At 47.5% G+C, this 11,852-nt stretch overlaps 1 protein-coding gene across 1 annotated transcript in view; it reads right to left on the reverse strand.

The window, feature by feature from the left end:
* Nucleotides 1-5,829, reverse strand: part of GPSM1 (G protein signaling modulator 1) — a 95,508-nt gene extending 89,679 nt beyond the window's left edge. The window contains exon 1 of the mRNA XM_083375100.1: nucleotides 5,748-5,829. Coding sequence (XP_083231226.1) covers nucleotides 5,748-5,800 — 53 coding nt within the window. The 5' untranslated portion in view covers nucleotides 5,801-5,829. The remainder of the gene's footprint in view (nucleotides 1-5,747) is intronic.
* Nucleotides 5,830-11,852: the final 6,023 nt, after the last annotated feature.

An 11,852-nucleotide genomic window follows, 5' to 3' on the forward strand; every position in this document is an offset into this window, starting at 1 on the left:
AAAACGCTTGGTCATTGCAGTGCGGTTAGAAATGAGACAAAAATCTGTTTTCTATGCCTTTTTGGGTCTTCAGACATACTATTTTCCCCCCCTTTTGTGTGGGGAGCTGATGATATTTTAAACCTCTGGCTCAGGAGAAATGGTGAATTACAGTTCCCATTATCCCCCACTGGGCTGGGACTGCTGGGAGCCGAATTATTATTTGGAAGGTTTGAAAAATCAAGTCTGGGAGGATCAACGCAGCCCCAGGCTTTTGCGGCAAAAACCTTTCATTTTGCAACCCAAAGTAGAGGGTTGCGAGTCAACAACGCGGGCGTCCCTTCCTCAAATGCCGCCACGAGGCTCTCCTTGGCCGTTTGAGCCCACTTTCCCTCCAACAAGCCAGCATTATCAGGGCTTCATCCTGCGGTGGGACTCCAGCCTGTTTTGACAGCTGCAACCCAGCCTCGCTGCAAAATCATGCGCTTTCCTTGGAATTGCAAGGAAATGCTTTTGCCACAGCTTTCCTCTCTGGTGTATTTTTAAAAGTTCTGTAGACTTTCCTGGTGGCCTCCCATCCGCTCGGTCTGATTCTGCTTAGTTTTACAGAGCATTTAGTGCATGTAAATATTTAGCAGGTCCAAAACTTCAATTTTCTCATTTATTTATTTTGGCTGAAAATGGACTTTACACTCAAGGCATTTAAGCTGGTTAAGCACATCAAACATACATCCATAGGACTGGAAGGAACCTCAGAGGTCTTCTAGTCCAGCTGCCTGCTCAAGGCAGGACGCCTTATACCATTCCAATCAAATCGGATTCTCACAACACAGCCCAGACAAGGAATAACGGATGGAAACTGATCAAGGAGTGATTCAACCTGGAAATAAAGAAAAAATTCCTGGCAGGGAGAACAATCAACCATTGGAACAGAAGTTGCCTTCAGATGTTGTGGGAGCTTCATCACTGGAGGCTTTCAAGAAGAGACTGGACAGCCATCTGTCAGAAATGGTGTAGGGTCTCCTGCTTGGCGGGAGGTTGGACTAGATGACCTACAAGGTCCCTTCCAACTCTGTTATTCTATTCTATTTCATATTCTATTCTATTTCATATTCTATTCTATTCCATATTCTATTCTATTCCATATTCTATTCTATTCTAGTCCAGTCCAGTCCATATTCCTTTCCACATTCCATATATTCTATTCTATTCTATTCTATTCTATTCTATTCTATTCTATTCTATTCCATTCCATTCCATTCCATTCCATATTCCTTTCCACATTCCATTCCATATTTTCTATTCTATTCTATTCTATTCTATTCTATTCTATTCTATTCTATTCTATTCTATTCTATTCTATTATTCTATTCTATTCTATTCTATTCCAATCCATTCTATTCCATTCCATATTCCTTTCCACATTCCATTCCATATTTTCTATTCTATTCTATTCTATTCTATTCTATTCTATTCTATTCTATTCTATTCTATTCTATTCTATTCTATTCTATTCTATTCTATTCTAGTCCATTCTAGTCCATTCTATTCTATTCTGCATTCTATTCTATTCTGCATTCTATTCTATTCTATTCTATTCTATTCTATTCTATTCTATTCTATTCTATTCTATTATTCTATTCTATTCTATTCTATTCTATTCTATTCTATTCTATTCTATTCTATTCTATTCTATTCTATTCCATTCCATTCCATTCCATTCCATTCCATTCCATTCCATTCTATTCTATTATTCTATTCTATTCTATTCTATTCTATTCCATTCTATTCTATTCTAGTCCAGTCCAGTCCAGTCCAGTCCAGTCCAGATTCTATTCTACTCTAGTCTAGTCCATACACCTTGCACCACTTCAGCCTAGAACAAAGTATCTCAAACCTTAGTATTACTGGCTGGGGAATTCTTGGAGTTGAAGTCCACACAAGTCAAAATGGTCAAGATTGAGAAACACTGGCCTAGTGTGTCAGACAAACACAAGAGATCACACTTCCTTATCACCTGCTGTAATAGAGAATGCAATACAGGCAATCCTCAACTTACAACAGTTCATTTGGCGACCGTTCAAAGCTACACCATTCCCCACGGTCAGGTGATCCAAATTCAGAGGCTTGGCAACTGGTCCGCACTTAGGAACGGTTGCAGTGTCCCTGGGGTCACGTGATCCCCTCTTGCGACCTTCTGACAAGCAAAAACGATGGGAAAGCCAATTTCCCTTAACGACCGTCTTACAAATTTACCAAGTGTAGCGATTTGCTTAACACCAGTGGCAAGAAAAGTTGTAAAAAACAGGGCAAAACTCACTTCAAGCAACATAAAATTTGGGGTTCAATTGGGGCCGTAAGTCGAGGACTTCCCCATGTATCATCTCCTGCAATTCAATAAGTAATCATGGTTTGATGAATAAACTACAATTGGCCCGGTCCACAGGCTCGAGCCGACAACAAGCAGCCATATTCTGGCTTGATGCACTGTGCGAAATGGGACAAACCTGTTTTAAAATCTCAGCCATTTTTATTTATTTATTGTTTTGAGAGAGAGAGATCCAGGGCTGACCGAGGATGCTCTTTTAGGGATGGAGGGATGGAAAAAGCTGCTTTTAAAATGGTTCTCTCTAAAGCCAAGACATGTATGTTGGCTTTAGAGAGAGCAATCCTATGCTAAATTAATAAAGGTAAAGGTTCCCCCGCACATGCGTGCTAGTCGTTTCCGACTCTAGGCGCCGGTGCTCATCTCCGTTTCAAAGCCGAAGAGCCAGCGCTTGTCCGAGGACATCTCCGTGGTCATGTGGCCGGCATGACTAGACGCCAAAGGCGCACGGAATGCTGTTACCTTCCCACCGGAGTGGTCCCTATTTTTCTACTTGCATTTTTACGTGCTTTTGAACTGCTAGGTTGGCAGAAGCTGGGACGAGTAACAGGCGCTCACTCTGTTACGCGGCACTCGGGATTCGACCTGCCAAACTGCCGACCTTCTGATCGACAAGCTCAGCGTCCTAACCCACTGAGCCACCGCGTCCCTTCGCTATATTAATAGAGGGATAGAATCACGATCACGTGACGTTCTAGTACCGCTTTATAAAGCCTCAGTAAAGTCACACCTGGAATCCTGCATTCAGTGTTGGTCGCCGATATTGAGACTTTGGGAAAAGTGCAGAGAAGAGCAACGAAGATGATTAAAGACCTGGAAGCCGAAACATACGAAGAACAGTTGCAGGAAAACTGGGTATGGCTAGTCTGGAGAAGAGAAGGACTAGGGGAGACATGATAGCAGGATTCCAGAGTTTGAGAGGTTGTCACAAAGAAGAGGAGGGGGTCAGTCTATTTTCCAAAGCAGAAGGCGGCCACGCAAGCAACGATGGGTGGAAACTAATCAAGGAGAGAAGCAACCTGGAATTAAGGAGAAACTTCCTAACAGTGAGGGCAATTAACCAGCGGAACAGCTTGCCACAGAAATCATGGGTGATCCATCACTGTAGGCTTTTAAGGAGAGATTCGTCCAGAGTGATATAGGGTCTTCTGCTCAAATAAGGGGGTTGGACTAGATGACCTCCAAGGATCCTCTGAACTCTGTTATTTAATGTTGTATGTGCTAAAGCCTAACTGCGCACGATCAGGAAATGGGCAATGCCAGTCTGAGATGTGCCCGGCTTGCTAAAACGGCTACAGAAATGCTAAAAAAAAAAAAAAAAAAGCTGGGCGCCTTCACGTTAGCTGGGATGGCGTCTCATTAACTCAATTTACGACTCTGCATAGGATCCTGCCAAAGGGAAGCAAGGGGGTCCCACCAAAGCTGTGCCCGACTGAGGCTGGCGAAAGCCAAATCGATTCTCCTAACAGACACTGAAAGCCCACTGCCACCCCCCCTCCAAGTGAAGGGTCCTGCCTCCACCCCTCTTCCGGCCAGGACGCTGTTGGGTGGGCTTCCCACGACCCAACACCCAGGTGAACAAACCCATCAGGTCCGTGCCCAGCCAGGTAGACTGGGGTCTCCTCCTCCGTGCCCCCCACCCGGCCTGATCCGGACCCTGCGGGCGTTCAGCTGGGCAGGGCTGGGGACGGCTGACAGAGCGCAGGCGGTGCCAGGGCCAGGTGGGGCCCCGCAAGAGCATCCAGCCGGCCTCTCCCCCTCCCGACCTCCGTGCCCACCTGGACTGTGGGCGTCTCTTGCTTGCCCCCCGGAGGGGCGCCTGGCTGGCCATCCGCGCTGTCTGCGCTCCACACCGGGGCGGGAGGGGGGGGTCGCCTGGCCACGCCCGACTGTGATGTCAGCGCCGCTCTCCGCCCCCGCCACGCGCGAGGGGGGGGCCCTCCCTCAGGGGAGGAGAGGCTGCCCGGATTCGCCGGGGGGGGAGCGAAATGGAGGGGCTGGGGGGGGTCTACCTGCCTTGCTCTCCTCCGGCCAGACGGGGCGCGGACCACCACCCCCCACAGCCCCGTTGGCATCCCTGCTTCGTCGCCTCTCCATCCCCCAGCCCTCCTTCATGAGGACTTGGAACTTGTTCTCCCGCTCCAGATTGTCCTGCCGCCTCCGCGCAGCGCAACCAGCTGCAAAAATCCGATCAGCCAGCGGGGGAGTCGCTGGACTGGACTGGCGAGGAGGAAGCCGGCCCAGCGGGAGCCCGCAGCCTCCTCCGCCAGATGTGCAGGAATACTGTCAGAAAGGCCACAGGTGGAGCCGACTAGGAGTGGTTTTCCATGGCCTCTTTCCTGGGGCTCCGAGACAGTGAGTGGGTGGCCCAAGGTCATCCAGTTGGCTTTGCGCCCAACTCAGTGTCTCCCAGTTTCTTAGATCTGCTATGCCAAAATAATTTTACAAGTGCGAATGCAACGATTGATGGTGTGACCTGGTTAAAAATGGGTTGTAGAGATGTGCCCAGCGCGGGCACATCCCTACAACCCATTTTTAACCAGGTCACACCATCAATCGTTGCATTCACACTTGTAAAATTTTAACCGCGGGTTGTCGGACTTGTGAACTGTGGGGAACCCCGAAGTGCGTTAGCTCAGTGGAGACAAGCTGAACCAGAACTTGGAGCTGAAAATCAGCCGGGAACGCATTTCTTTCGGCAAGCAACCTCCTTCACACAACCCACCAGGCTTGGGGAAACTTCCTTGCAGCTCCGCCCGCGCACACGTTTGCCAAGTCTGGTTGCCTTCTTTTGCCCCGGCGCGCAACTTCCCCAAAGGGGGTCAATTCCCCACCCTGATTAACAAGACAGCATCGTCACCCTAGTTGAGTTGATTCGGCTCGCTCTTCAATTCGGGACCAATTTGGTTGGTGTGTGTGTCAGCCTGGGATGCTCGTTAAAACCACTTGCAGAAATGCCTGCCTGGGGAAAACCCGGCGGCCTTCACGTTAGCTGCGAAGGTAGCCCGTCCGGTCCGTTCATGACACCACACAGCCCGCCGGGAAAGGGGGTTCCTTCACTAGCCAAGTTCAAGAGACCACACACGCTTACCTGAGCCATCACGGTTAATGGGGCTTGGCTTACCCTGCTCCAGTCTGGAGGGCAGAGAGAACCATGATTCCCATCCCATCCCATCTCCCCAAAGGGGGGGGGACAGAAGTGCTAGTGCTGCCTCAGCTCCCCCTCCTCCTCCTCCTCCTCCACACAACCCCTCAAACCAGGATTAAGGAAACCTGGCAAGCTAGTTTACCCCTCCAACGCCCCATTTCCTCCCCCACCGCGGGCGCCTCAATGCCCAGGGACTTCTCCCCCCCCCCCTTTCAGCTCCCTCTTGTGCCTCACCTGGACTGCAGGCGCCTGTTGCTCGCCCCCCGGAGGGTCTCCTGGCCGTCCATCCACCCTGCCTGCCTGCCTGCGCTGCCCGGGCGAGGGAGGGAGAGTTGGCTTGGGACCCACCCTCGGCTGTGACGTCGGCGCCCCTGCCCCGCCCCCTCCCTCCGAGGAGGGGCTGTCCAAATCAGCTGGAAGAGAGGGAGGGTCCCCCTCCTGCCTGCCTTCCTCCCCTCCCCTCCGCTGCATCGCTCCCTCCTTCCCCCCCCCACACACAATCCGCCTTCATGAGGACTTGAAACCCGTCCTCCTGCTCCACAAGATCACCGAGGCTTTCCTGCCGCCTCTGTGTGCCGCGCAGCCGGCTGCTGCCAACATCCGCTCGGCGAGCTAGCCTTGCGTCGGCCAGAAGGTCGTGAGAACGGCCTACAGGTGGAGCTGGGCTGGAGACCTCGGCAAGGTTTTGGGGAAAGCGGCTTGTCGGGGGCTCTGATGGAGCCGCTGGCCCCCAGGTCAGCCAGGGGTTTGGGGTCCCAACTCAGGGACACCCGGTTTCTTGCCCGACTCCAGTTTTGGTCGCCGTATCACAAAAAAGATGGGGGACAGTGGGAAAAGTTCAGAGAAGAGCAACTAAGATGATCCAAGGGCTGGAGACCAAAACACACGAAGAACGAAGAACGGCTGCGGGACTTGGGTTTGGCCAGTCTAGAGAAAAGAAGAAATAGGGGAGACACAATAGCAGTTATTCCAGTATATGAGGGGCTGCTACAAAGAGGGGGTCAAATTATTCTACAAAGCACCAGAGCGAAGGATGAGAAACAATGGTTGGAAACTGACCAAAGAGAGAAGCAACCTGGATCTAGGGGGAAGTTTCCTGACAGTGAGGACAATTAACCAGGGGAACAGCTTGCCTCCAGAAGTGGTGGGTGCTCCATCACTGGCGGTTTTTAAGAAGAGACTGGACAGCCATTTGTCCAAAATGGTATAGTGTCTCCTGCTTAACCATGGGGCTGGGCTAGATGACCTCCAAGTTCCCTTTCAACTCTTGTTACTCTGTAGGTCTCTAAAGTCTGCCTGGTGTGAACATGGATATATCTTGATAGTGAAGTGGGCGATATATATACGTTTAATAAATAAAGACCCACTTGTATTTCTCTGCATTTGCTGCTGCTTTAAAATAAAGCAGAATTAACTCTTTCAAGACGGTTTTGCAGCATAACCATGCGGATCAGAGCATTCCCCCCCTCAAAATACTGCATTTTGAAGGTCTTTTACAAACTCCTCTACTGACTTGACAATTACAGACTACCTTACAGGACTGTTGTAAACACGGTAGATGCCCTTTGTGCTAAACCGCAGCTGGAGTTCTTGTGGGTTGTTCGCAGCTGGCTTGGGCAAGAGTGAGAAAGGGGTTGTCATGGGTTGTTAAATACTTTGGTTTTTTTAAAAAAATAAATAAATAAATCTGTAAGCTATAAGCTACGCAGAATTGCCTTATAGCATGAAAAATTAATAAACAAATCTGTGCCACAAGTATCAATGCTGCCATTCTATGGTGGAGGTTTGCATCAGCAAAATGTATTATGCTCCTCTACCCCAAACCTCATCTTGATCCCCGTCTGTGGGTCTGGGGGGGGGGTGTACCGCTGAGTCAGCGGCTCCTGTTCCATTGGACGGCCCTGGGGTTTCAGGTGTTGGATCCCTTCCATTACCCCTCCAGTTGCGACCCCAGGTGTTGCATGGGTTGCGGTTTCCAGATCTCTCCTCCCTTAGTGAGCTCAGGGTTGTTTTCATCAAGTCAATAGCTTTTTCCAGAATCCGCTCTTCCTCACTGGCGTGCAGGGAGCTCTCCATCTCTTGTTTCCATTCCGGTTGGTGGTCGCTCCGTCTCAGGGTCGCTTCTCCCGAAGCCTTTTCCCACTCACTTTTCCTTCCAACGCCCATCAACCACCGGGGTTTTCGTTTGTGCTGCTCCACCGTTTCCTCCCAGGAGGAATATGACACTTCAGCTTCCCACTGTTTCTGGGAATTTGGCTGGGAGGAAGACTCCTTCTCCGTGGGGCTTCCCTCCTCTCTTGCTTCATCGTCAGACATCATATTTATTTGCAAAGTCCCCCGGTAAGGTTCCTCCTTCCAGGTTGACTTTCAGTGCAAGTCCTGTCTAATGTCAGGACCCACCCCAAACCACGTCTTAGGAAGACAAAACTCTTGGAGCCAAATCTTAGTCCAAAAGGAATCTTTACTATGACATGTTTGGTTGTAGGAATACAAGACAGGACTTAGTATTGTTCTACAAACTAAACCCTTATAAAGAGTTCCCGGTTCAACCCCCCCTTAACCCCATTTGGTCAGTCCCCCATCATTTACCTCGTATCATCCCTCTCGTGGGAAAAAGGAACTTAGGACCTTTTATGTTTATTGCTCTCTTCCGTGACACAAGCCTGATGTTCCTACCCTAACCCCCACTTTTGTTCCCCCAGTTCAAAAGGCTTCTCTTTTCCTTTGAAATGCCTAATACCGGCTCAATACACATCCGTTCCCTCCTCCTCGGGAGATGGCAGAATCCATGGAATAATGTTTTAAACATACATTTATGAATATGATATAAATGGATTGAGGCTCTTTTTTTGCATAAGAAAACATCTCTTTTTTTTAAACTTCCTTCTTCACCTGAGCATTCTACTCTCTGCTGCATTTTCCTTCATCTGCTGCCATGGAAACAGCATCTTCTGGTCCATGCAACTGACATCTAAACTGTGGAATTCTGCAGAGGTGTTTTTTTTTTCTTTTGACATTGCCAAGGATGAGATCTTCTCCTTCAACCCCCCAGCCCGAGTCCCAGGAGTTCTGTGCCATCTAGGATCCATCCATTCCTGCCTCTGAAAGGAGCCAGAGAAAACAGGCCCTCTTTAAGCCATCTTCGCCTCTCGATTAGTAACAACCCCGAGACAAATAAGCCCACTGCATAATTGGGAGCCTCATGGTGAAAATGAATAATTCTGTGTAGCGGGTTGGATTAGATGACCTCCAAGGTTCTTCCAGCAGTGACCTATGACTCACAATTTGGTCGTACATTGCACTGTAAAGCAGGTTACTATGTGACTATGTCCAGTTACCTTTTTTTGTGGGTGGGTGGTTAAGCAAGCATGGCCATCCTAAAGCCGTCCCATTTTTCACTTAAGAAGCAGGTTTTTACCAGAAATTGTGTTTCCAGCAATAACACTCTAAATTGTGGTCATGTGACTGCGGGGCATTGCAAACGGCCGTAAATGTGGGCCGGTGGATGAGTGTCCAAAATGTGGTCATGTGATGGAAGGAAGGGGAAATGGAACTTGTTATGTCTAGTCCAGGGGTAGGCAACCTTGGCTCTTTTATGACTCGTGGACTTCAACTCCCAGAATTCCTGAGCCAGCCACGTTGAGGGGAAAGGGAGAAGTTTCCAAGCTGAGCCATGCTGGCTCAGGAATTCTGGGAGTTGATGTCCACGAGTCATGAAGGGGCCATAGTTCCCCCATGCTGGCTGAGGAATTCTGGGAGTTGAAGTCCACCAGTCATGAAGGAGCCAGCCCATGCTGGCTCAGGAATTCTGTGAGTTGAAGTCCATGAGTCATAAGAGCCAAGGTTGCCTACCCCTAGTCTGGTCTAACAAAAAGAAGGACTAGGGGTGATATAATAGCATCTTCCAGTACTTGAGGAGCTACCACAGGGAAGAGGGGGGCAGCCTGTTCTCCAAAGCATCTGAAGAAGAAGCAATGGATGGAAACTAATCAAGGAGAGGACCAACCTGGAACTAAGGAGACATTTCCTAACAGTGGGAGAACAAGAACAATTAACCAGTGGAAAGGAGACACTGGTTAGCCATTTGTCCAAAATGGTATAGGTTCTCCTGCTTGAACAGGGGATTGTACCAAAGACCTCCAAGGGCGACCAGTTTTTATTTAACAGAACAACAGAGTTGGAAGGGACCTTGTAGGTCAGTCATGTCGAACTCGCAATGTCACGTGACGTTGCGCAATGTATCGGAGCTTTTTCTCCATTGCCGGCAATGGGGTGGGCGCAGTTTCCTAGTGACGCGTTCGGCCCACAGGCTGGCAGTTTGACATCCCTGTTGTAGGTCATTTAGTCTAACCCCCACCCCCACCCAAGCAGGAGAGCCTACACCATTTCTGACAGATGGCTATCCAGTCTCTTCTTGAAAGCTTGAGCAGAGGGCTGGACTAGAAGACCTCCAAGGTCCCTTCCAGCTTCTATTCTATTCTAATTCTAATTCTAATTCTAATTCTATTGTATTCTCTATCTTCTGTTCTATTCTAATTCTAATTCTATTGTATTCTCTATCGTCTGTTTTATTCTAATTCTAATTCTAATTCTATTCTATTCTAATTCTATTCTATTCTATTCTCTATCTTCTGTTCAATTCTAATTCTTATTCTATTCTATTCTAATTCTAATTCTATTCTAATTCTATTCTATTCTCTATCTTCTGTTCAATTCTAATTCTTATTCTATTCTATTCTAATTCTAATTCTATTCTAATTCTATTCTGTTCTATTCTCTACTGTTCAATTCTATTCTAATTCTAATTCTATTCTAATTCTATTCTATTCTCTATCTTCTGTTCAATTCTAATTCTTATTCTATTCTATTCTAATTCTAATTCTATTCTAATTCTATTCTATTCTCTATCTTCTGTTCAATTCTAATTCTTATTCTATTCTATTCTAATTCTAATTCTATTCTGTTCTATTCTCTACTGTTCAATTCTAATTCTAATTGTAATTCTATTCTATTCTATTCTATTCTTTATTCTAATTCTATTCTATTCTAATTCTATTCTATTCTCTCCATTTCATATTCTATTCTATTCTATTCTATTCTATTCTATTCTATTCTATTCTATTCTATTCTATTCTTAGAAGTATTATATTGAAACTGGACAGCCCTTTCTCCAGAAAAGTACAAGGTCTCCTGCTTGAGCAGCGAGTTAGACTGAAAGATCTTAGTCCCTTCCAACTCTCTTATACTGTTACTGTTGTCCTATTAATTATTCCTTTTCCAAGAGACCCAGCAGGCTTTTCTCCCGCTGAGGCTGCCTGACTTACAAATAGATGCTTTGTTAACCCAACCGCTCATTCCTCCCCAGTGCCCCCCCACTCAACATTTCTGCAGACCATGGCTGACCTTTGGCTCCCCCACGACAGCGATGCCATGGGGCACCTCAGGGCTCTCTTCCCCTTCCCTTTTTTAATTCTGGTGATATTTCTTGTTTGAAACACTCGTGCTCTGCCGAAAAATCATGTTTGTGTGTGAGTATTGGTTTCTCTGTTCTTTTCTCTGCCCGGGGGGGGGGGGAGATGCTTTGGGGAATTCTTGAGTTGTTTCTCTGGCTGTCACAGGGCTGAGAGGAGAGGATCTCTGGGGGAAACACACAAGGCTTCAGCTCAGCCACCGCGGTTTTAAGAGCCAGCCTGTTTGGAAAGGGAACGAAAAGACAGTGACAACCCTTGCCGTCAAAAGCTTGTCGCTAAATGGAGCCGTTCTTTTAATCCAGATCAAAACTGTTCCCTCCACATAAAAGGGAACAGCTGTGGACCCAGGGCTGCAATTTGGGAGGGAATTTCTGGCCAAAACAAGTTTGGAAGAAGAGCAGGTTCTATTAAACTTAAAATGTTTGTTTGTTTGCTTATTCTTACTATTGCTTATTATTTGCCTATCTCCCTTTATAAAGTCATAGTAAGGCTAGTGATGGAACACCCACAACATCTGGAGGCAAGCTGTTCCACTGGTTGATTGTCAGGAAATTTTTCCTTCATTGCCTCCTTGGTTAGTTTCCATCCATATGCCAATCTAAATTGTTGCATTCAGAAATGGGAAGCACCCGCAAACACAGTTTTTTAAAAAATGTGTGGAGAAATTCAGGAGCATTGGGGAATCTCTTTGGCATCCCGAGAGAGGAAGGGGCAACAAGTGGTGTCATCCCACACACAACCTCATCCCTTAAACAATATCTTCATGTGAACATCGTAAATTGTGTAAAGCAATACCCTAATCAAGGAACCACCAAGGGAAAAACACACACACACACAACCCAACCAGCACTGGTAGGGCACGTTACTG

This window comes from Vipera ursinii (assembly GCF_947247035.1).
Source record: "Vipera ursinii genome assembly, chromosome: 16".
NCBI lineage: Eukaryota > Metazoa > Chordata > Lepidosauria > Squamata > Viperidae > Vipera > Vipera ursinii.